Raw genomic sequence first — 25,510 nt, 5'->3', positions numbered from 1 at the left:
GAAAGGGGGTGGAATTTGTATGTGTGACCTGCCCCCTGGCTTTCTTGCTGTCTGCATTTATCACATCACGTCACACCCAACAAGACAGCCCCCTCCTCCTGGTTCATTAGGAGATTTGATTCGGCTTGGCTCCTGCTGTCAGCAGCTGTCTGGGGCAAGATCTTTATGCTCCCTGCTCCCTAAGCAGCAACCAGCCTTCAGTCAGCAGCAGAGCTTATTAGAAGAGGCCCCCTGGACCCTTGATTTTCAGCGCACTGGTGGCGGGAAAGAGTTAATACCTCTGGCTTCTTTGCCCCCTGGGCAGCCTCTGGGTGCAGAGGAGGGCAGCTCTGGGCTGTGGGGACTCCCGCCCTGAGCTGCTGAGCTACGGCCAGAGGAGCAGGGAAGCACTTAGTGAGGCTGAAGACGAAAGTGCGGGAGGAGTGCCAGGCGAGCTCTGCTCAGGGGCACCTCCTGTATCCTGCCAATGAGGATGGGCGTGCAGACTGTGCCTGGGAGCTGAGCCGCCGCCCGCTGGGTGTAGGCTGCTTCAGTATTTACCGAATGTGACAAGCAGAGAGAAGAGCTTTCGGTGGGGCCGCTTGCTGCCCGGCTCAAGTGGTGGGAGGTGTGTTGTGCATGTATGCAATGTGAATATGTGTGTTTGTGTGCGTGTGTGTGTGCGTGTGCTAATGTGGCTCTGTGTTCCTGCACACATGCCCTTCACCCGCCAAGGATTTGATTGCTAAGAGAAAGATCTACTCTTTCCCCAGAGCTCCTTACCCGCAACCTTTCTGACTATCCCGTTGGCAAAGGCCCGCAGGCCATGAGGACTGGTCAAAGACAGTGAGTATTGCTTTGGCTTCTCTTTCCTCTCCGGGTGCCCGTGTGGGCTGATTGCATTATCCATATTTAATTAACCTGTCTCTCCATGCATATTGATTGCTTTCTTCCCGCTGAGGCTCTTAGTTTCTCTTCCCCTCTTTATAAATCTTTGCTCTCTGCTTTTAACCATTTTTTTCCCCTTGAGTATCCTCGCTTTCCAATGTGTCCCATCCTGTCTGCCCCAGAGTCACCTGTAACTTGATGCCCCCTTATTAGGGCACATGTAGCATGGTGCCATCATACCCTCGGCCTTCCTGGGCTCTGAGTAACCCCAAACTCTGTCCCCTAGAAGTCGAGGGCCCAATGGGATAAGAGCCCCTAGGTGCTGGGATGAATGAGAAAGGTGGGGTCAGAGTATCCTGCAGGTTCTTACTTAATCGACTCTAAGTTAATATAAGGGGTGGTGGAAGGGCTGAGGGGCAATGATGGCCAGCGCTGGATTTGGAAGAGAGAGAGAGGCAGACATCTCAGCAGCTCTGGGAAGCCAGCGTGGACTAGCAGTGGGATGGGACAAGCGACAAGGCAGTGACAGGAGACCAGGTGATAACTGCCCCAGGTGACCTTGCCTGCTGTGAATGTGGGTGGTAGCCCCTGGTTCTGCTGAGCCCCAAGGTAATAAAGGAGGCTTCCCGCTCCTCTGGGGCTATATCCCACAGGTCAGAGAAAACGAGGCTAAGGTACCCCAAACAATGATTTCTAGAGACCCTTACAGCTGTAAAGGGCTTTGATTTCCCGACTTCTGGGCAAGCAGGTGTATGCACGGTTAAGACAAAGATTGAGGAAATGTCCTTGCTGTCAGGGAACACAGCCCTGGCTCAGTCTCCCAGAGATGAGCCTTTACACGAAGTCTAACTAAATTTTTCCCCCAGTTTTAACAAAGCAATCTTTTAATTTGATTGATTATAGTATTATTAGAGGAGGTTTTTTCAAAAGTATTTGTGAAATGTTCTAGGTACTATCAAAATAATTTCACCTGCATAGATCGTGTTGGAACCTTATCTATCGACATTAAGTTTCTTTTAAAATAGATTCTATGTTTGGTGTCACGGTTCCCCAGGGGAACCCTTTATTGATGGGCTGCTCTTCTCATGTGTTTCTTCCTATCAGTTTCTTCTGTGGGAACAAAGGGTTTGATGCTCTGAGAATGGGACCCTCAGGAGAGACAGATTATTAGTCTATCAGGCCTCCACCTCAAGACCCCCTTTCCCTGGTGCCCTTCCTGCTTCGGGTCGGGAACAGGCCAGTCTGCAGAATGTGGAAGGTCAGGCAGCCTCCATATGGGCAGGAAAGAGTGACTTGCATATTCTTTTCTTCAGCCTGTGCCTGTGATCCCCGCAAAGGAGCAAACCTGAGTGGTGACAGTGCGTGACAAGCCTCCCTTGGAGTTCTTCCAACCTTCCTCCCGCTCACGCCCTCCCCAGGCTCCAGCACTCCCACCTCTGGGACACATTCCCTTGGAGGGAGGTGAGAAGCAGCCAATCAAAGGATTCTGGAGCAAGTGCTGACCACTCCTCCCCGACCCAGGGCTGGCTGGTCACTTGGGTCCCACTCGAGTAAGACACAGAGAACTGTAATTTTTGGCTTGCCACGCCTGTGCTTTCCTCCCCGGGGGCTCGTGTCCCACTTTACGCTGATGGCCAGTGGCTGGGGAAGCAGGACCTCCTGACCAACAGGGAGCAATGTGAAGCCACCCAACAACTGGTCCTGGTTCACCCCCGGTTGGTCACCCTTGCTTGGGACCAGCAGACGTTCATGGGGAACGGGGGGTGTGGGGGGAGGTATTCCATTGGCAGAAAGTCACCTTCAAGGACTTGTAGTGCAGTCAGATAAGAGAGGGGGCCCGCTCTTACAGCAGATTCTTTGATTTTAGGTGAGAGGACGTGAAAGGGTAAACCCTTGTGCCCCGCAGTCTTATCTCCCACCCTGACGTCCCTGCACACCAGCCAGAGGGTTAACCGTAAGCGGGTGCCTGTATGGCCGCTTTACTGATGCCACGCAGGTAACTGATGCTAACCTCTCTTCTCGTCCCTGCCACTTTCCTCTTCCTCCACCTTCCCACCTCCCCTGCTGTCTGAGCCTGCTCCAAGCCTCCTAATGCCGTGGGTGGGCCACTGGCGTCCGTCCCCCAGGCCTCCTGTGTGGACGGCGCTGTCCTTCCCGGGGTGCTCCTTGCAAAGTTGGGGCCTTGCAAGCAGCATCTGCAAGGCCCTCCAGCACTCTGCCGGGACTTATGGGGTGGGACTGTGCATGAGTGTGCATTGAACCATTTAGAGGTCTCTAAATTTCCGGGGTAGAGAAGAAAGATGAGGGCAAGTCTAGTCTTTTTCTTAAGTGACCTTAACCTTTGACTCTCGCTCTGCACCTGTTATTTCAGGCCTATCTAAAAGGTCAAGTCTCAGACAAGATGGAAAATAGAACTATTTTGCCCCAAAGAATATTTTGTGGAAGATTTTTGCAAACTATTTGGGAGACTTACTGCTGTCTTGGTAACAAGTAGCACACTTTACCCTGATCCCTGCTAGACCTTGTTAAATGGCTTGCATGGATGTGCCGTGTTTTGAAATCCTCTTACTTGCTCTTTAGGGGCATCGACCTGACTCTTCAATGATTGATGTGTCTGAGGCACCAAGGAATGAACCGACTCACTCTAAGTCGGTTCTGGCCTGTGGTGCGGCCTGGGCAGGACCTGCACTTGAATTCATGGAATGTGATGACTCAAGGGCCCTTAATCAGTTGCTGCAATAGCCTAGTGCTGGGGCACCCCGTGATTTGTAACAGTGAGTGGACATGAGATGCTCACTGTCAAGGAAGGGAGAATGGCTGTAGCCAATATTTTGAAATGCCAGGAAATCAATGGCTTCACAAAGCACCTGGCTGAGATGAGCGGTAGGGGCACAGATTGTGCAGAAGAGGAGATATTTCTGAGAACTTGAATGTTCTGGCCTTAAAAGACTCCTCGGAGATGGACTGTGGAGTACAAGTGTTGTCCGTCCCCACCAAATGTAATACCATCCCCGTAGACATTTGTTGGATAAGATTTCTGTGAACAATTACCAGGGTCAGGGATGAAAACCCATTTGAAGTAAAAGAAAGAGCTTGAATTGGATCTAACGTCTCTGCCCAGGTCCAGGATTTGAGAAAATGAAGAAGGGAAAGCCAGGCTGGAAGAGCTTCCTTTCAACAAAGAGAATGACATCTTCTAGGACTATTTCCATGGCAAACTGTTACCAGTGTGCATGTGGCAGTACCTTTTTATCAGTCACTCTTAAGTCCTGATTATCCCAAGCCCCTCCCTCTTAGCTTTACCCTCCATCCGAGGAGTTGCCATGGTTAAAGGCCAGGGGTCAGTAAACTCTGTCAAGAGCCAGGGAGTAAATATTTTTGACTTCATGGGCCATACGGTCTGTGTGGCAACCACCCAACTCTGCCCTTGTGTTCAAAAACAGCTTTAGACAATATCTAAACAAATGGGGTGTTGCATTCCAATAAAACTTTATTTACACAAACATGTATCTTGCAGGACTGTAGTTTGCCAATCTCGGTGAAAGGTAAAAGTGGCCTAATATTGAGAGTCAGAAAGAGACATTAGCATAATTTCTCATTGGATCTGCCACAACAAATAACTACTAAGTGTCTGGTCCTTAGGAAAATAAAAAATATGAGAAATTTAAGCATGCATGTTACAATTTTAAATATGTTGATTGAGATAAACCAAAATATAAATAGGTGTATGAGAGCTTAGTTAAGTGAAAGTGCTGACAAAGGGCACCCTGGTTCTTAATTGCTGATTGTACCCACAGCTTCTCCCCACCTGTAGGCATCAGTCCTCACTGGTCTGTAGCCATTCATGTATATCCTCAGGTTTGTGGGATCGGTGGGAAGGACCTGAGGTAGAACTGACCTGCCCTGAAGCCCCATACTTTGTCTGTGCTCTGAGATTCTATGACATGCATCCCTGTATCATGCAAGCATCCCTCTGCTCTCCATATGGGTACCACTGGGGCTCTGTAATCAGGAGTTACTGCTGCTGCTACTGCTACTTTGCCCTCCTAGTGGGAGAGCAAAATGTGGATTGTTATTATGTCATCACTGTATTTCCTTTCCCCACAGAGAATCCTAATTTAGAAATTCTTCCAAGCTAACGACCTTCATTGACCTACCATCAACTTGCATGTCAGCTTTAAAAAGCATTAAGCCTCCAGGGGTAGGGGACCTATTACTATTCCAGTAGTCAAGATGGGGAGTGAGCATTGCCCTTGATCCTCTAGGTGTTTCTCCTCTTGTTTATGAGATCTTCAGGAGCCACTTGGGGAAGGAGGGGAGGGGGCAGTGCTGGCTCCTGCCACAGCAATTCCAGGGGCGCCTTATGGGGCTGACAGTTATTATTATGACAGTTCCCCATCCTGCTGCCCCTGTGCTTGTTGCAGGAACAAAGGGATGAGGACTCGACTGGGATGCCTGTCTCACAAGTCCGACTCGTGTAGTGATTTCACAGCTATTCTTCCCGACAAACCCAACCGTGCTCTAAAGTGAGTAATGTGGCCACACAACATTCCCGGGGTGCCGACCATGGGATGCCCACTGTGGGACTATACAGCCTCATCTTCTCTGGTAGATGGCTGAACAGATGAGCCAAGTGACAATAATTTCCTGCCTCTTGGCAGCTCCTTTTATATCTCTGAACATGAATGAAAAAATGTTATATTCCTTTTCGAAATGTATGGCTTAGCGATCTCAGAATAGGGACCCTCCTTTTTCTCCTAAGAAAACCATATCATGCACCTCCCTTATAAAGCTGCAGTGTGGGATACTTCTTGGTTCTACTTAGTTGTCAATCTGAGTTTCTCAGTTTGGAAACAAATTACTCAAATCTACTCTAAAATTCTGCTTAGGTTCAGAGAATCTGGATTCAGTGCCTATACTGTGTTAAATGATGTCACAGATGGTACCTCATTTAACCCTCACGGGGCTCTGTGATGGGTGCCGTTATTCCCATTACAGATGTGAGGAAACTAAGGTGACAGTAAGAGATGGAGTCAGGAGCTCAGCCTAACTTTTTCTAAGTCCAGTTTCTTTCCACTGTTACTGTGACATGTTAATTAATTAATTAATTAACTAGAAGTATAGTTGGTTTACAGTGACATCTTTATTTTTATTTTTTTAGATTTTTTTTGGGGGGGGGGCTTGTGGGATCTTAGTTCCCTGACCAGGAATTGAACCTGGGCCCTCAGCAGTGAAAGTGCAGAGTCTCAGCCACCAGACTGCCAGGGAATTCCCCTACAGTGACATCTTTAAATGATGCACTTTCTTAGTTTTGCTTTTTAGACTGAAAGCCAACATATTAAACTTACAGAATTCCAATCCTGAGATTTTTCCATCAGCTACTTAAGAATATGTACAGTTATAGCAACAGGATTGTAGGAATCCAGGTATGATCTTCATTTGCCCTCCATTGTTTTGATTTATTCTCCTGAGCAAATCTCAGTGGTGGCTGAAGGAGAGGAGGTCGTTCCAGAAATATTCAAGACAGATGTTTCTTCTTTCCTAGGAGACTATCCACAGAAGAAGCTACGAGGTGGGCAGATTCCTTTGACGTGCTTCTCTCCCATAAGTGTAAGTAGAATTCAGTTTTCATCATGTCTCGGCAAATCATTCATTTTGTAAAAGATGCATCAAATACCTGCCATGATCCAGGAACTGTGCCTGGTGTCCAAGACAGCTCCAGTCTCTGCCCTCACAGAGCCTCCTGGCTAGAGGGCCTATAGACAAGAAAACATAATTTAAATGCAGTGGGAAGAGGGCCCTTATTTTGTTTTCTGAGCTGAAAGGATGGTCCCAAGGAGCCTTCATGTTCTCAGCAACTTTAGCAAGAAAGAATTTGGCTTAGGGGGTTGCAGTGATGTGCTCAATGGGAATGACAGTCTAGATTCCATCCAAAGCTTGTTTTATAAACTGAGATGACCTCCCCCCAAGTCACTGGACAGCCTCAGGTTACTCATCAGTCAAATGAATATTCTGTGCATTTTGTTATTGACTTGAGTTGGCAGAGTTTTGAGTTTTCTTATCCCTCCTTATTTGAGGGGTTTACTACCCCAGCTGTACTATACCCCTCAACTTCTGACTGGGTACAAGTTTTATTGTACACACTTCTGCTATCCCTTCTCTTCCATTTTCCCCTTTCCTCATCTTGTATGCCTTCTGTTTCCCACAAAGGCAAAAAGAGTTGTGCATTTTGCAGCGTGGGAAGGACATTTTGATGGCAGCCAGACTTTTCAGCTCTTGCTTTTTTCTTATCATAAGCAAGTCCAAGTTCATTGGGCTTTACATCCTAGTGGCATGAAAAACATGAGAGTGGGATAATAGGAGTAAGGAAGTGCCTTTTGAAGAGAAAAGAAGGTTTTACACAGACATTCAGTGTTCCCCATAAATTCATCTTGCTGATATTAGAAGTCCTGATTGATCTGGGAGCAGAAGGGCTTCTTTTAGTTTAGAGCATTGTTTCCACTTACTTGGGGGACATAATTTTTTTGTTTTTTGGTTTTTTTTACATCTTTATTGGAGTATAATTGCTTTACAATGGTGTGTTAGTTTCTGCTTTCTAACAAAGTGAATCAGTTATACATATACATATATCCCCATATCTCCTCCCTCTTGCGTCTCCCTCCCTCCCACCCTCCCTATCCCACCCCTCCAGGCGGTCACAAATTTTGATACAACAAAGTGAAGGTCATTGGCTGGTACTCATGCTTCTCGATTTTGACCTAGCTCGGCTACCAGATAGTTGATGGCCTTGATGGAGTCCCTCGGTCTTCAGAAAATGTCTCTAGAAGTGATTTTGCTTTCATGTGGATGAGCAGTTCCCTCTTACTATGCCCCTCATCCTAGTACTAATTAACGAATGCTTTTGACTAGATTTTAAAACGAAATGCAAAATTTAAGAATAAGCACATATTGTAGCAAGTGATTTTGTGAGACAAATAGTCATTTTAGTGTTCTGTGGATTACACTTAGGAAAGAAAATAAAGCAGAAGAGATACAGCACATATAACATATGGCTATACCCCCAAACAGCAAACTTCTGCGGTGAATCTGCCGAGGTAATGGAATATGTACGATAGTACTTAGGATTTGATAGTTTTTTTGTGGTTTTTTTTTGCGGTACGCGGGCCTCTCACTGTTGTGGCCTCTCCCATTGTGGAGCACAGGCTCCGGACACGTAGGCTCAGCGGCCATGGCTCAAGGGCCCAGCCGCTCTGCGGCATGTGGGGCCTTCCCGGACCGGGGCACGAACCCATGTCCCCTGCATCAGCAGGCGGACTCTCAACCACTGCACCACCAGGGAAGCCCTGATAGCTATTTTTTATAGGGCGATTCTGACTTATTTTCTGGAATCACATCAGGCTAAACAAGTGTCACTATCAATTTACACTTTCTTTTCCGGCTGGATTTGATTCAAGGTCATCTTGAAGTTTGGTTTCTATTTCAGCCTCATGATTGACTCAGTTTAAGTCACTGAGGCCGTTTCCTCATTCTTAAATGGGGATGGAAATGCCTGTGTGCTACCTGTCACCTGGGTGTGAGAATCTTCAATCTTCACAACTTTAGATTATTTTGGGTTCTCTATGCAAAGGTGTTTTGTAAGAATATGGTGGAATTTTTAAAAAATGATGCTTGTATTTCTCAAATGAAAAATAACCGTGGCTTGAGAATAAAATTGCAAGTTTCTCTGCCAACGATTAACATGAAGCATTTATAGACAGAGTTTATGATGGTAAAATTAGTGGATGGAAGCTTACGGTATGTTTGGATTGCTGCAGTGGCAAGACCCGGTGATTTAGAGGTTTAACTGTATTTGTTTGACTCAGTGACTTTTAGAGCTAAAGACACTTGGTTCTGCTTCTATCGGGGGTGCTTTGGGTTTCCAGGAATACAATCACAATTTTCTGAGTTGTGGATTCCACTAAGGGGTGTTACAAGCCAACACCAGATTGCTTCGCTTCTTTGTAAAAAAAAAAAAAAAAAAAAAAACCAGTACAGAAATAAGCTTTTTGAACTTTGAAGTTCTGTGCTCCTTCTTGGAGTCTGATGCTCATTTTTATTTCTGTTTAGTACGGAAAAAAAAAAGCCAATGGAGTGAATGTCTTTGAGAAGCAAGGGGCTTTTATTCAGGGGCCTCTGGCAGAATTGCAAGGTTCCCGTGAAGCTGTGGAGGGTCAGAGCCCAGCCTACCTCCAAGAGTGTTGACAGGGCTTCCCTGGTGGCGCAGTGGTTGAGAGTTCGCCTGCCGATGCAGGGGACACGGGTTTGTGCCCCGGTCCGGGAGGATCCCACACGCCATGGAGCGGCTGGGCCCGTGAGCCATGGCCACTGAGCCTGCGCGTCCGGAGCCTGTGCTCCGCAACGGGAGAAGCCACAACAGTGAGAGGCCAGCGTACCGCCAAAAAAAAAAAAAAAAAAAAAAGTGTTGACAACTTTCTGCAAGTCTAATTAATTTGGGTTAGTACTGTGACTCAGTTGGGGCTGATTAAGCTTTTCCAAAGGGATTACATGTGTGCTGGTCTCTTACGAGGGACAGCAGTATCAGAGGTGTGCAGGGCTTTCAATTAAAACAACAAAGTGTCCTAAAAGAAGGGAGAATGACTGAACGACTGGGCTACGGAAAAACGTGTGTTAGTCTAGAGCCCACTCCCTGGTAATTCTCCAGGCAGCTGTCCTCCCTGAGTTTTCTATTTCGGAAAATTCAGATAATTGTTCTTGTTCCCATTCTCAGTTTACAGAGCGTCTCTGCCTGCTCTGCCTGGATGTTTAGGGCACTCATTTACTCTAAAAATGGTGTCCTGAGTCTTCATTACAGACAAAATCTATGCTAAGCAGCTGATGGGAGAGGGGCCCCAAGATGAACCGGACAGTCCTTCCCTGGTGGAGAATGCAGGTTTCTGAGAAAACAGACATAGATAAAGATAACACAAGAAATAAGGCCACATGCTAAGACTAGGGGGCCTCAAGATTTCAAATAGAATCCTGACATTCAGTGTTCCTCTTAAATGCCACCTTGTCGATGTTAGTAGTCCTCATCGATCCAGAGCAGAAGGGCTGCTTTTGGTTTAGAGCATTGTTCCATTTAATCAGGGAGTGTACTTCTGCAGAATTAAGAACGCTGACTGGTAGTCAAACCTCTCGATTTTGACCCAGCTCTGCTGCTAAATAGCTGGGCAGCCCTGATGGAGTCCTTCAGTGTCTTGGAAAATCTGTCTCCTCATCTCTACAGTGAAGGATCTGGATCCAAGGGGGCTGGATTGAGTTCTGCCCTATTGTTCTAGGATGCTATCTGTAGCAACCACCAGGATTGGCAGTCACTAGTCACCTACGGCAGGTGGTTTGAGTCCACGCTGCCTGCAGGGTTATGTAAAACTGCTTGAGAGCTGAAATGGCTTGAGCAACCAGATGAGAGGCGAAGGTACCTGTGTTATGAAGCTTTCTCCTCTCCTTGGCAGGATCCCACTGGGCAGGGATGCACCTCGCGGGTTCAAATCTCAGGAAAAAAAGAAAGCAACTTTTACTATTTTTTAGAATAAAAAAATCCGGAACATAAATATTTGGGGAGGAATTTTATTTCCAATTACATTTGCTTAACAAGTGCAGTGCAGAGCTAAAGACGCACCCGTGGAGGTCTGGGAGATAACCACTTGCTAAGTGCTCTTTTTTTTTTTCCTTTTTTTATTTTAACTAACAAATGAAAAATGAAATTGAAAGTGCTGATGGCTTCATTAGATAGGGAGGGATTTCTAATGTGTGTTAATTTGGCATCTTTCTCCTGTTCATCCAGTGGCAATTATAGACTTGCTGTCTGTGTGTGTGCACCTAGTCTGTCCCCAAGGGCATGTGTGTGTGCGCCCACCTCTGCAGTTCATACTCGGGAGAATGAAGGCTCCCAGCTTGTGGGAAATCTTTTCTGACAGGTGGCTGGAGAGCACAAAATTTTGCGTCTTCTGCTTTTATTCCCCATGAGGTTCAGGCATATGCTTGTTATTTGTCCAGCTTTTAGTAGGGCGTTCAGTCCTTAACTCTGAGTCAATTCTCCCTCCTTCCCTCTGCCTCTCCCTCGTTTCTTTGTTTTAGTTTTTGGGGGGTTTTTTTGACGTAAAAGTTGAAATTCATTCCAGTTTTAAGGTGAAGGTGTAGACAGGGTTTCTTCCCTCTTTCCTTCAGCCTGATCCCCCACCGGGATGACAGAGCATCTCACCCTGGGCCTCCATGCGGTCCTTAGCTTTGTTTCATTGTTTGCAGCACATGGAGGGTCCAGGCTGACCTGTCCCCGCCAGGCCAAGAGAAGGCTAGGTTCATGGAATAGTGTAATTGAAAGCTGTTTTACATTTGCAGAGTTAATATTCATCTCTGAGCAAAAGAGAGCAGTAAAGAAGCTTTTAGTTTAAAAAAAATTAGCCCCTTTGAGATAATGATTGAGATATAGAAAAATAGAATGAAGTGACCTGGTCACATAGCAATCAAGCAGAAAACCCCACACAAGCAAACACTAAAATTATCAGCTCATGAAATTCCTTACTTGTTCATGCAAATGGTCTTTAGCTCTAGAAGGTACCGTTTAATAAACAGATTTCCACCTGTCACACAGCGCTCCTCACATCCCTCTGCAAGCCGAAAGGTTCTAGAACAGTGTTACTCAAGGTGGGATCCAAGGAAGGCAGCACCAGCAGCTGATGAGCCGATGGGAGCCTGTGAGAAATGGAAATTCTTGGGTCCATCTCATACCTATTGAATCAGAATCTCTGGGAGTGGGGACCAGCAGTCTGGTTTTGCTTAAGCACCCCAGTAATGCTGATGTGCAATGAAGCTTGAGAAACACTGCTCTAAAACACAAGTGTAGGAAACTATGAACCTGGAGCCTCCTGGTGGGGCAGGTGGTCTGTGCTTTCGAAGAAACACACTAAAGACTGTACTGCCGTTCTCCAAAGTTCTCAGGCAGCGCATCCCTTCAACGGGACATTGTCCATATATTGCAGAGTCCACATATGTAGCAGGCGTGGTGGAGAGTGTTCACAGTAAATAAACAAATATGGCAGGTGTGCTTTCTGGATAAAGTGAGGATAAAAGTTAGAAAGAGATACTCGAACTAGAGATGGATAGAAAAGAAACTTCTCCTCCTCCTTGCCACCCTCTCTATATTGCTATAATTTTTATTTGCACCCAGGAACATGGATGCATTTAGCCTTTATAGAAGGAGTGCCAAGAATATCTAAGGCAGCTATTAAAAGCTTGTTGAAAAAGGTTTGAATGAAAGCATTTGGACACGCGTTCTCTTGCTTACCAGCTGTGACCTTTGGTAAATTATGTAAACTCTATAAACCTCACATTCCTCATCTGTAAAAGGGGAATGCTTAGACTTACCTTGTAGAGTTGTTGTGAGGATTAAATGTGACTACGGTTGTGAAATGCTAAGCATGATGACTGGTATGTGGTGGGGGGCTCCATGAAGGATAAATATTCTTATTATTTTTATTATAACCCAACATTAAATTCATTGAGAACACGTACATTTCATGATTCCTATATGCTAGAGATGGTGTCAGCTTCTTGATCCCATAGGCAGCTTGAGGTTGAACTCTGGGGGTAGGGTGGGGTTCACGTTAGCATCACCAGTGGGCTTATTCTAATTTCATAATACCTCACCCCCTTTGCCACATGAGGTTTTGGCATCCCTTCTTCATACTGTCCCAACTTCCCCTCAATGTATGTGAGAGCATCCATCTGGGATGTAGTTTTTTGTTTTTTGTTTTTTTTTTTGCGGTACGCGGGCCTCTCACTGTTGTGGCATCTCCCGTTGCGGAGCACAGGCTCTGGATGTGCAGGCTCAGCGGCCGTGGCTCACGGGCCCAGCCGCTCCACAGCATGTGGGATCTTCCCGGACCGGGGCACGAACCCGTGTCCCTTGCAACGGCAGGCGGACTCTCAACCACTGCGTCACCAGGGAAGCCCTGGGATGTAGTTTTTAAAAGCCCAGTAGGTGAATCTGGTATGTTTCCTCTTTGAGAGTCCCTGCAGTGTTGTTATATCAAACCAACCAGAAAAACATTCCTAAACACTTAATTTTTGAAATCTTTTAGGCTCTGGACTGGTGTACATGGGATTTAATAATACTTCTCTTGTTTTAAAGGAGTCATTTGTGAATGCTAAACTTTCACCCTATTTGGGGCACATCTCCTTTGTCAGCCCTTTAATAAAATACCCCTTGCCAATTTCTTATAATAGTTGCAGATACAGGCTCTACCACGTTTTTTCTGTTACTTGACTCAGTTTCTGCTTGGTAAAATAAGAAGGAACATTGGACTAGGAGTTGTAAGACCCAGTCTCTCCTTCCTCTTCTGTGACTACATCCTAGGAATAAGAAGCCATGCAACCCCAGGTCCTCACCATTTCCTTGTGTTCCGTGTAGGGCTGGATCATAGGATGTCCCATGTCTTTCCTGACTCAAAGAGTCTAGCAACCAAGTCCTACTACTATCATAATCTATCATCTTGCTATATATATATACTAACAAAGTAGAGATCATTGAAGAAAACTACGCGAATCACAAGACTGAAGTACAATTAGCATACTAATTGCTTGCCAGTAAATGTCAGTAACTGGAAATAGTTTGTTCTCTAAATAATCTTCCTACCTAAATCTTCTTAGCCCCAGTTATTTGCTTAAAAACCTTCATTTTATAGGTAACATAAAAGAAAGGCTTTGATACTGGTGCTATTCTCATCACAAATTTCAAATTAGTGAGCTTAGTTTTGAATCAAAGAGGTTTTGACTTCATCATTAGTATATGTATCCTAGATTTTATGAATGTATTTTCCTCTCCTCTCCTTTGTCTGACCTTGGATCCATTAACCAGCTTATTTTTTCCCAATTGATCAGGGATGCAAGAGGACTCTGGTCTTTGGGACTACACTTTAGCAAACAGAAAGCTAAAAAAAAAAAAAAAAAAATCATTCTTGTGATCTTCTTTTTTTCCAAGCCTGGGAACTGAACTAGGCTCAAGCCCACCCCCAGTGCCAGCTAAATCAGGGCTCCTGGACCTTGAACTGTTACCTAAGCCACCCTCCCTGCTGCACCAGCTGCACTGCTCATTCATAGTGACCCAGTTTCTTTTCTTATGTAAGCACCCTGCATCAAAGAACTAGAGGGAGGATGCCGGCAGCAGGCAGCGTGTGCGGCCACGGGAGTGTTCTTGCAGATGCTGTGCATGCTCGGGAGGATGCCAAAATTCTGTCCAGTGTTCCAGGAATTCTGGACACCATCCTTTCCTTTCCTGCAACTCAATAGACACTAATCTCAAAAATGTCTGATGTTCTTAGTGTCTTGACTTAGAAGGTCATGCAGAGAAAGCCAAAGTGAAATGAAATGAAAAAAAAAAAAAAAAAGGCAGATCCTCCTGTTTCTCTCTCATTCTCCTGAACGGTTGCTCACCCATCATCTTTAAGTTACCAGGGTCGTTTTTTGATATTAGGCATGTTATGTTCTGTCCAATGATTCCTTAAGTCAGCAAAGTACAGGAATAATGATCACAAACACATGTAGAGCAATCACTGTCTTAGTGTCAGGCTCTGAATGCTGTTTACATATATTAACTCACCTCATTCCCACGGCCCCATGGGGGAAGTACTGTTAGCATCTGCATTTCACAGAGGAGAGAACTGAGGCACAGAGAGGTTAAGCATCTTGCTCAAGGTCACACAGAGCCAGGACACAGTCCCAGGCAGAATAGCTTCAGGGGTCAGAGAGAAATCACTCTCCAGCAGCCTGGAATCTGTGGGGGTGGTGGAGAGGGGACTCTACTTCTCTGAGTATTGGGGAGGGATCTGAGTCTGGGATACCCCAGTGGGGTGAGTGGGTAAGGGGGGGGTGGATGGTGCATGGCAGGTGTGGGCAAAGGAAGCACAGCTAACAAAGCAGCTCACTCTGAGAGATGCCAGTAGATGCTGATGAGCCTTTCAGAGATGAACGGGCATCCTGCATTTTAACCAACTACAGTTTATGGACAAGCAGAAGGGAAGGAGAGGGTCCTGGTGGAGAGAAGGGGAAAAATGGAAGGAGGAGTGAAAAGGGACGGAGGACAGAAGAAAAGGGAGAAGAGTGGGGAAAGATGCTGAGGAGTTTAGGGAGAGGACCAGACAAAAGGCTTGCTGGGAGGAGGTGGGAGGTGATAGAAGGGGGAGGAAAAGGTGTAGACGGGAAGAAGGAATCCTGCTGTAGCCTCATACAATTCCTCTGCTAGGTCACATGAGCAGGAAAGTTGGGCCAGGTTGGGGACTAGTGGTCTGTACACAGAGGCCCGCTGCGGCCATCTGCTCTGGGGCAGGGGAGGGGCTCCTGCAGCCATGGGGCGGTGGAGGGGGGTTTCCACCCCATCTCACTTCCATTGTTCCGGGACGATGTTTCTCTTTGCACAGTGGCCCTCCACCCTGCCTTGCTCAGAGCCGGCCCTGGGAATATGAAAGGATGGGGAGAGAGGCTGAGGGGGAGGGCAAGCAGAGGAGGAGGGCTGTGATCCCCACGGTCTGTGCAGGCCTCCATGAGGTTTTCAGTGAGTCCAGACCCTCCTAGGCCTTTCTCCCCTCCTTCCTCGTCTCTCCTCAAGCTCTTCCCTTGAAATCTTGGTAAATTTCAAGTGCTACATTTTGATTTGTTTGCCCTCCCACTCCCTCTGAAGCCTGCCCTGGAAATGCAGGCAAACACAGTTTGGATCAAGGCTGCCCGTGACAGGATGCACCTTTACAAGGTCACTCAGCTGTGCTTTGTTAGAGTGTCCCCGGGCCAGGGTCGGGGAGTATGCCTGTCTGCTCTCTGAGGTGCCCCTGCATCCTGGGAGGGACACGTAGGGTGGGTATCAGAGCTGCGGGAAAGAAGAGAGTTTAGACAGATTCCAGGTTATGAGTGGTACCTAATGGCCTCCATTGTCACCACAGAGGAGGTGATGGCAGGTGTTGTCCTGCCGGAGAATCTCCAGCTCGGTGACCCAAATGGTGTGTTTGCCCTGCTGTGGCGTACTTTCAGCATACTGTCTGATTTGGGGTTCTTGTCCACCCCTCCTTTAGGGGAAGTGATAACGTGGGGCCTGCCAATGGTCACCAGAGGAGAGACAGGCGGAGTGGGCTCTGAAGTCGCGTAGATGTGTGTGTAAATCCACCTCCCACCCCTTACTGTCTAAGGGACCACAGACGTTTCACTTAAACTCTCCAAGGTGAGAAAGCCTTGGGCTTTGAGATGTTAAGGTGTTTTCCCAAGGTCACACAGGATTCAAACGCAGGCTGTCTGACTCCAGAGCCTCTGCCTTGATAATAGGGTTGGTGTAAGGGTTACGTGAGTTGATATGTAGATTGGATACCATAGAACTTGGCCTGGGGTAAGTCCTTGATGTATAATGTGATGAGGAGGGGGAGGAGGATGGAAAACCGTCGTCTGAGAGCTGTGTGTGATGCAGCCACACCAAGGTTGTGATGGGGGCACAGAGCAGATCACTAACCCTACCTGGGAGAGTCCATGGGATCCACCTCCCTCCCTTTCCAGATGAGGACGCTGAGACTCAGTGAGGTTGAACGTGCTAATTATGGGCAGCCTGCCTGTGATCAGAACTGGTGCTTCTGGCTGAGACAGTGGTGCTCCCGTCCCAGGCGGGATGGGCAGGGTCAGTAGGCTGCCTCAACGGAGCTGCCAGACGACTGCAATCTGAGTATGAGCTCACCACACATTTTACTCCAAACCCCCACCCCCACTGAGTCAGGCTGAGCTGCTGTAATTCAGCTGGATGCTACTGCCTATGCCCATTATTTTTTTATTTTTTATTTTTTTGCGGTACGCGGCCTCTCACTGTTGTGGCCTCTCCCGGTGCGGAGCACAGGCTCCGGACGCGCAGGCTCAGTGGCCATGGCTCACGGGCCCAGCCGCTCCGCGGCATGTGGGATCTTCCCGGACCGGGGCACGAACCCGTCTCCCCTGCATCGGCAGGCGGACTCTCAACCACTGCGCCACCAGGGAAGCCTCCCATGCCCATTCTTATCTCTATGTTGTTCTACTCTCCGATACTCCTCTGCCTCCCTTGGTGACTTTTTTCATTTCCTCCCCACCTCATCTGTTGCCATCATTCCTGGAAACGTCGTCACTATTGTGTTGTTGCTTGAGGCCTCCTTGTCTTGTGCCGTGCTGGCCTCTTCCTTTTATAGTGTCCCAACTGCTGGTGCCTTCCTGCTCTCCAGGTTCCATTTGCCAGCCTGGAGCTGATGCTCCTGTCTTTTTTTTTTTTTTTAATTTATTTATTTTTGGCTGTATTGGGTCTTCATTGCTGCGCATGGGCTTTCTCTAGTTGCGGCGGGCGGGGGCTACTCTTCGTTGCACTGTGTGGGCTTCTCATTGCGGTGGCCTCTCTTGTTTTGGAGCACAGCTTCTACGCGTGTGGGCTTCAGTAGTTGTGGCACGTGGGCTCAGTAGTTGTGGCTCGCGGGCTCTAGAGCGCAGGCTCAATAGTTGTGGCACATGGGCTTAGTTTCTCCGCGGCATGTGGGATCTTCTGGGACCTGGGATTGAACCCGTGTCACCTGCATTGGCAGGCAGATTCTTAACCACTGCACCAGCAGGGAAGTCCCTATGCTCCTGTCTTTGAATGACGGGCACACCCCAAAACTAAAAGGTCTTGCTCTTTTCCTGGTGCATTGTAACGCTCTCCAGGAGCTGAAATCTAGGTCTTCATAATGGTTTGCCTATTTCCTACCAGGGTCCTATTCTTTTTTCCAGAGTAGCTGTTCCCAGACTCTTTTCACTCTCATAGGTGTCCCCACCACAATACATACTACATTTGTAATTATTCAATTAATTATTTTAAATGATTGCTTAATGTCTGTTACACTAGACTAGCTTGCAAGTTCTGTGAGGTGGTGACTTTATATGATTTGATTCTACCGTATCTCCAAAATCTGGCACGTGGAGGCAGACCACCTGCAGGGCCTTCATCCCAAATTAATAAAGAAGATCAAAGCTGTTCAACTGGGCTTCCCTGGTGGCGCAGTGGTTGAGAGTCCGACTGCCGATGCAGGGGACACGGGTTCGTGCCCCAGTCCGGGAAGATCCCACATGCCGCAGAGCGGCTTGGCCCGTGAGCCATGGCCGCTGAGCCTGCACATCTGGAGCCTGTGCTCTGCAACGGGAGAGGCCACAACAGTGAGAGGCCCGCATACCAAAACAAAACAAAACAAAACAAAACAAAACAAAAAAAGCTGTTCAACCGTGATGCATCTCAAATATGTCCCTTCCTGGACCATTTCTCTCTATCTCCATCCGCCCCCCTCTCTTTCTCTACTTTTGACTTTCAGGAAGTCAAGTTCATCCACTTCTTCTTGAACCCTTTCTGCCTTTACCAGATACTGTTCTTTTGCCCCTTTAATTGCTCTCTTCCCTTGCTCTTTCCCTTCTCCTTGCAAACACACCTGGAAAGATATTGCTTCAGAGTCATGTGGACGGTAGGGAAACTTGGCTGTTCTTGCCAGCTGTGGCCTGGAAAATTTATCTGACTTCGTAAGTTTTAGTTTCTTCCTGTGGAAAATGAGAGTGGATCATTTGTGCTATCTATGGATCAGCACTGCTGTGAAAATAAATTGAGCTGCTGTTTGTACAATCTCCAGCAAAAAGCATGGCATATAGTAAATAAATAAAACTCCCTGCCCCAGATCCTAAAGAAATAAATAAAAACTGTATCATTTCCATTTCCTACCACTTTCTTCAGCTAATATCAGATGGGAACTCCTTCAACATCCTGCACCCAAACTAGAAACTTTCCTGCATCCACATGCAGCCTTTCCTCTTTTTCTCCATCACAACGCCGTTATCAGACCTATTTCTCCTACCTTCCTGGAGGCAACATTTTATCAATGAAACTTTCTTTTCGTTAACTTCAACTCCTCCCGCTCAACAAGTCTTTTCTGGCCAGATCAACGTTTAATCATACCCAAGCCTATCTTACAAGAACCCGACGACACACAGACACACACAGGTACACACACACACACAGACACACACAGACACACACACACACACACACAGACACACACACACCCCAGACCTCTTTCCCGACTTCTTTTTTCCCTCCAGCTATGCTGTCTGATCTCTCTACCCCGCTTCTTGCAAGAGGCATCGGAATTCATTGTTTCAACCTCCTCCCCCCTCATTCCCCACTGTACTTACCACAATGTGACTGGGGCTCTCATCACACCACGAGGACGGTTCTTGCCAGTGGTTGCGGAATCTTGTCGCCGAGTCTCAAGACCACCGCTTCTCAGACCGTATCTAGCTTGACCTCCGGGTAGCGCTGGACACAGTGGCCACTTCCTACCTGAAATGTTCCCTTCCCTGGCCTTTTGGAACGCCGTGTTATCCTTCTGTCTCTGGCTCTTTCACAGGCCTCTTGGTGTATGTCTATCCTACAGTTGTCTCAATAATTTTAGCATTAGTATTATTATTATTAAACACTAGTCTTACTAAACTATTTCTGGTTACTCAAATAAACCTTTCTTAATTGTAGGCCTCCGTGCCTGTGGTTCCCCCTTTCTGCAAGTCTCTTCTTCCTCTTTCCCTTCCTTTTTCACTTAGCTTCCTTCTCCTCAGCTTCACATCTCAGCCGAGAAGCTTCTTCCTCCTATAAGACTTCCCTCTCCTCCTCAGCTCTGGCTCAGGTGCCGCCCCCCCCACCCCAGTACTTTCACAGCCACCTACGCTTTCCTTAGCATATCACTTATCATCTATACCATAATTACCGTAATTATGTTATCTTGGCTCAAATTGCTCTTTTACTGAAAGTTCTGTGAGCACTTAGCTGTGCCTGTGCTTTGTGCCCAGGCTCCTAGGAGGATGCCTGGGTCACATAATGGGTGAATGAATGAATGAATGAATGAATGAATGAATGAGTGGAGATGGCCTTACTGCTGTGTTGGATTGGTAGTTAGGCTATCTTACGTTATTTTTTGTTGTTGTTGGTTTTTTTTTTTTTTTTGCGGTACGCGGGTCTCTCACTGTTGTGGCCTCTCCCATTGCGGAGCACAGGCTGCGGACGCGCAGGCTCAGCGGCCATGGCTCACGGGCCCAGCAGCTCCGCGGCATGTGGGATCCTCCCAGACCGGGGCACGAACCCATGTCCCCTGCACTGGCAGGCGGACTCTCAACCACTGCGCCACCAGGGAAGCCCTATCTTACGTTTTTAAATGCTGCATATTATTACTTGTGTGAACTCAGCCAATCCACTTCGCTAAGCATGTGTCCTCATCTATAAAGTGGGAAGAAGTAAAGCAACGTTCCTGAGGGTCCTCTGCAGGTGTTATCTCCTCTAATCCACACAAAGACCCAGCAAAGCTGAGAGCTGATGCAAGGAGATAATGTCTGTACCTTGGGTAGGGTGAGGCCACACAGTTTCCCTAGCAGAGTGATCTTCAGTAATAGCATGGAGGAAGGCAGAGAGGTAATTTTCTCGATCTCAGCTTGCTCACAAGCACCCATTTTTGCTTGATGGAAAGCACAACAAAATCTAACACAAACAACAAACAAAGTTTTCAATTCAAAGAATTTAGTCTCGTCTGGTTTAAAAACAACAGGCTCTTCAGAGTCACTCTTCTGAGTCACTTTATATTTGCCCCTTTAGATAGACGCATAGTGTTTTAGGGTTCCCCCAGCCCCGCACCTTTTCCTTCCCACACCCTGACCGCAGCGGGAAGGCAGCAGGGGAGGGCCTCTGGCCCATGTCCTCTCTGTGTCATGGATCGTGTCCCTGGCTCTTGTCACGTGTGGATTGGTCATTGCTCCGAGGTCACGTTGCGGAAGCAGCCCCGCCCACGCCCCTTGGGTCTCCTGGGCACTGAGTCTCCTCAGAGGCTTCCGCAGCTGCAGGTGGTTTTCCCTCCCACCTCTGCCTGTAGCCTCTGACAGGCATGCTAGCTCTCAAACCCCTGTTCTTTTAGAGCCTGAGGAAACTTCTAGAGCTCCTCTAGGAGAACTTGGAGGAGACAAGACATGGCAAAAAGAGCACCCACGAGGGATTTTATGGACAGCGATTTTATGATTTGTTCTCTGATGTATCCCAAGATTTTGAACAGTACTTTGTTCATGAGTAGTTTTTTTTTTTTTTAGAAGATGTTGGGGGTAGGATTTTATTAATTAATTTATTTATTTTTGCTGTGTTGCATCTTCGTTTCTGTGCGAGGGCTTTCTCCAGCCGTGGCAAGCGGGGGCCACTCTTCATCGCGGTGCGCGGGCCTCTCACTATGACGGCCTCTCGTTGTGGAGCACAGGCTCCAGACGCGCAGGCTCAGTAGTTGTGGCTCACGGGCCTAGTTGCTCCGCGGCATGTGGGATCCTCCCAGCCCAGGGCTCGAACCTGTGTCCCCTGAATTAGCAGGCAGATTCTCAACCACTGCGCCACCAGGGAAGCCCCCCCCCCCTTTTTTCTAAATTGTTGAATTGAATGAATGCTTTTCAGAACATCTCTCTGCCTAATTAGTGCCATGCCACTGCTTCACACTCACTTTGATTCTTAATTTATCTTGGATTTCTATGCCCTCCTCTCAGGGTTTTGAACCCAGTGCAGGAATGAGGGGCAGTGGGGCACAGAGCAGACCTTTCGTATGAGTCTAAACTGTGTTACTCTCCTCCTGCCTGGCACAGGGACAGTTTTATTTCCATCCTGCTTGATGGGAAACAAGCTTATATCATATTCTGCTTTCTCCAGACTCCTTGTCTTACTGTTAAGGTGACCATGTGTCCTGGTTTTTGCCTATGGTGGTCATGGTTTATGTCTGTTGTCCCTGTGTAATTAACAGAAGTGGCCCCCTTGACTCCCAGAAATGTCCTGGCTGGGGTGATAAATTTCACAGCCACCCCTACTTTTGTTAAACACTTTAAGCTCAGGCCTCCAAACTTAGATTTCTTTGTGATTTAAGGTTTAGCTTTGGGATTTTCATCAACATCCTTTTCTCTCCCAAGTTCCTGGCTCTTCTAATTAAAAGTCTTGACTTTTATAACTATGGTTCTAGTGTGGGCATTAAGATGTCTATTTTGAAAGATAAACAATGACTTTTTAATTAGGAGAAATAAAAATGTTTCAGAAAAGTAAAAACAAACAGTTAAATATGTCAACCACTTGGCACCATCAATCCATGGAATGATGGTGGACAGTGCCCGGGCCTAGCACCTATGGATGGACCTTCGATGCTCAGGGGAGTCCATCACCCAGAATTAAGAACTGTTAACATATTGTCCTTCTACTAAATTTTGGAAAAGAAATAAAACATTATAGCCAGAGTCTTTTTTTTTAATTAATTAATTTTAGTTATTTATTATTTTTGGCTGCATTGGGTCTTCGTTGCTGCGCATGGACTTCTCATTGTCGTGGCTTCCCTCGTTACGGAGCACGGGTTCTAGGTTCGCGGGCTTCAGTAGTTGTGGCACGTGGGCTCAGTAGTTGTGGCTCGCAGGCTCTAGAGCGCAGGCTGAGTACTTATGGCACACCGGCTTATTTGCTCCGCGGGATGTGGGATCTTCCCGGACCAGGGCTTGAACCCGTGTCCCCTGCATTGGCAGGTGGATTTTAAACTACTGCACCACCAGGGAAGCCCCCAGCCAGAGTCATTTTTAACCAATGCAGTCACTCCTTTATTTTAGGCTGTATCTGCCCTTCCTCTGAGGACAGTTGGTAGAAAGCTACAGCTCTTATTTGATTTGAGGAGCATGTGTTAAGGGTTAAGATAATTTATCAAAACTATTTTAAAATAAAAACATCAGCTGAATGCATAGGCTATCAATGAATATTGTTTCCCTTTCCAAATCTATGTGATAACCCTGCTCATCTTATTCCGATTGGAAGCTCTGTTTGGCAGTATGCATGACATTGATTAAGAAAAATGCAGGGCTTCCCTGGTGGCACAGTGGTTGAGAGTCCGCCTGCCGATGCAGGGGACATGGGTTCGTGCCCTGGTCCGGGAAGATCCCACATGCCGCGGAGCGGCTAGGCCTGTGAGCCATGGCTGCTGAGCCTGCACGTCCGGAGCCTGTGCTCCACAACGGGAGAGGCCACAACAGTGAGAGGCCCGCGTGCCGCAAAAAAAAAAAAAAAAAAGAAAGAAAGAAAAATGCAAGGATAATCATTAAATCATTTAGTAGAAAAATTATAATTAATCTTAATTAAAATGTATAATTTGATAGGCAAGATCTTTTAAAATAAAGCATCCATGGAATTAATCATTAAAATATGGGGCCTCAAAAGTTTTTTAAAAGAGGCTGAGAACCCCTTCCATATAACAGAATGGTTTTACAGACTGCATTTCAGTGGGTGTTTACTTTCAGACATTTTTCTGATAATAGTGAAGGATCTGACCTGAGGCATTCACTCCCTCCCACCCCCCATCAGTTTGTCTTGTGACAGATTGTTTTTTCAGGTTGGTTGACTTGGATTGGTGCAGGGAATGGATTACGTATATTACTTTGGCCTCATTAGAAACACAGGCTCACCAGTAGTCCCAGGGGACAGCCAACTCTGCATTAGGGGACAGGCAGTCACCACCGAGGGCTGATTAGAAGTGACCAGGCCTTCCCATAGTCATTATTCCTATGGCTTCCTAAACATTTCTCCAGAATATCACTATGATCCTTGAATGAGAAGCATGGCTTGCCTCTGACGGTACCTGTGTGTTTAAGAGAATGGAGTCTTCAAGAGGATGTGGAGGAGAGCAGTGCGGGCTGGACAATCAGGGCCACTCTTGTGTTATGACTACCTTTCTTTCTTCTACAGTTCTCGGACTTAAGCCTCTTCCTATTTCTCTTCCTTTCCACTTCCCTCCGCGTCCACAGATGGGGTGGCTGCGTTCCGCGCCTTCCTGAAGACGGAGTTCAGTGAAGAGAACCTGGAGTTCTGGTTGGCCTGTGAGGAGTTCAAGAAGACCAGGTCAACTGCAAAACTGGTCTCCAAGGCCCATAGGATCTTTGAAGAGTTTGTGGATGTTCAGGCTCCGCGGGAGGTGTGTTGGCGGTGGGGTCTTCTCAGACCTCCATCCATTGCTCTCTCTCCTTGCTGGGGTTTTGAGCCAGGTTTGATGGGGACTTTCTTCTGAAATGAACCTCACTGCTCTGATGGCTCTTGATACAAAAGGGATCACTTTTAAGGTGGAAAGCCCAGGGATTCTATAAAAAGGAGCTCTATTGGGAGTATTTTAGCTGTCTCTCAGTTAAACATGTGCCAGCAGGAGCTGTGTTTCTATAGGGATCCTGCAAGATAGATGCCAGTAAATTCATGTTAGTTTTCCTAGTGGAAGGCAGCATGACTTGATGGAATGAGCATGTACTTTGGAATCTTGTTCCAATATCAGCTCCACGACTTACTCGTTGTGTGATCTTGGTCAAGTTACCTGGTCTCTCTGAATCACATTTTCCCCAATGTAAAAGGCTATAATATCACCTTTCAAGATCACTCTGAGTATTAGGAGTCAAACACCTATTCAATATTTGTCACTGCTTATTAATGAGTAATTATAGTCATTTATATTATTTTATGATCATTTATTATAATTACTTATAATAATAATACGAATTTCTATGTACTGCTATTCTGAGTTATAAAACAGAGTTTTACCTGGGAGAGTTTTATAGGAGACAAATATTTTTTGTCTATGAGTTTAGGTGCATTCTATACCTAAAACTCTTCAATTATGCTTTGACTTGGGATGCAGGAGGTCTTCGGCCAGTGGCCAGAATGCTGCAGGCTCCTTATAAATGTGGTTGGAACAGAGATGTACATTCTAAACATAGACTTTCTCCCTGGGGTATTTATTTCCTTAGCAGCTGAGAAGGGACAAAAGAGCAAGCTTACTTTAGGGAACACACATTAATGCTTGTCTCTGGTTTAACTCTGCCTGACATTGCAAAGACCCATGGATTAAGAGTTGAGTAATTTTGGGTTTTGCCTTGGCTGTTACTAACTTTCCATAGTAAATTAGACCAGCTTTTTAGTATCCCTTTTCTTCAGTATCTTTATCTATAAATTGGAATGAAGAATATCTGGTCTTCAGACCTCACAGGGTTCTTCCTGGGATCAAGAGGGATGACCTTCAGGAAAGCAGTTTGAAAAGCATGAATAACCTTACATATTTAAGATGCTGTCATTAATAATTAGTATATATTAATAATTATTAATATAATAATTGGCCCTTGAGGGCCTGTGACCATGCTCTGTTTGTGTCTCCAGGTAAACATAGACTTCCAGACCCGAGAAGCCACAAGGAAGAACATGCAAGAACCATCCCTGACTTGCTTTGACCAAGCCCAGGGAAAAGTACACAGTCTCATGGAGAAAGACTCTTACCCCCGGTTCCTGAGGTCCAAAATGTACTTAGATTTGCTGTCCCAAAGCCAGAGGCGGCTCAGTTAGACCTCAGATGGGGACTCTTGGAGATCACCGGCTTTCCCCTCCCCTTGCTGCCAAGACCATATTCTAATGTGAAATGTCATAGGTGTTCAAAAGCAGTGGCATTTAGGTTGGGAGCCCAGGAGTGAGGAAGGGATGAAGGGCCATTCCAAAGTATGATCCAGCCACCAGAGCTCGGACTCTATTCCATTA

General features: G+C 46.7%; 1 protein-coding gene across 2 annotated transcripts; it reads left to right on the top strand.

The window, feature by feature from the left end:
• Positions 1-805: 805 nt before the first annotated feature.
• RGS8 (regulator of G protein signaling 8) lies at positions 806-25,510 on the top strand (the record flags this gene model as incomplete). 2 transcript variants are annotated; one of them, XM_081225361.1, is made up of 5 exons in its annotated part: positions 806-825; positions 5,292-5,393; positions 6,413-6,477; positions 23,749-23,915; positions 25,139-25,510. In XM_081225361.1, 5 exons carry the CDS (start codon positions 806-808, stop codon positions 25,319-25,321), a joined length of 537 nt encoding a protein of 178 aa, XP_081081487.1. In that variant the 3' UTR covers positions 25,322-25,510. The 2 variants fall into 2 exon arrangements, with proteins under 2 accessions (XP_081081487.1, XP_081081486.1); XM_081225360.1 differs by lacking the exon at positions 806-825 and adding an exon at positions 2,838-2,863.

This window comes from Mesoplodon bidens (assembly GCF_964165515.1).
Source record: "Mesoplodon bidens genome assembly, chromosome: 2".
Classification (NCBI taxonomy): Eukaryota; Metazoa; Chordata; class Mammalia; order Artiodactyla; family Ziphiidae; genus Mesoplodon; species Mesoplodon bidens.
The sequence above is the reverse complement of the archived record's forward strand: the minus strand, read 5'-3'. Positions and strand labels throughout refer to the sequence as shown.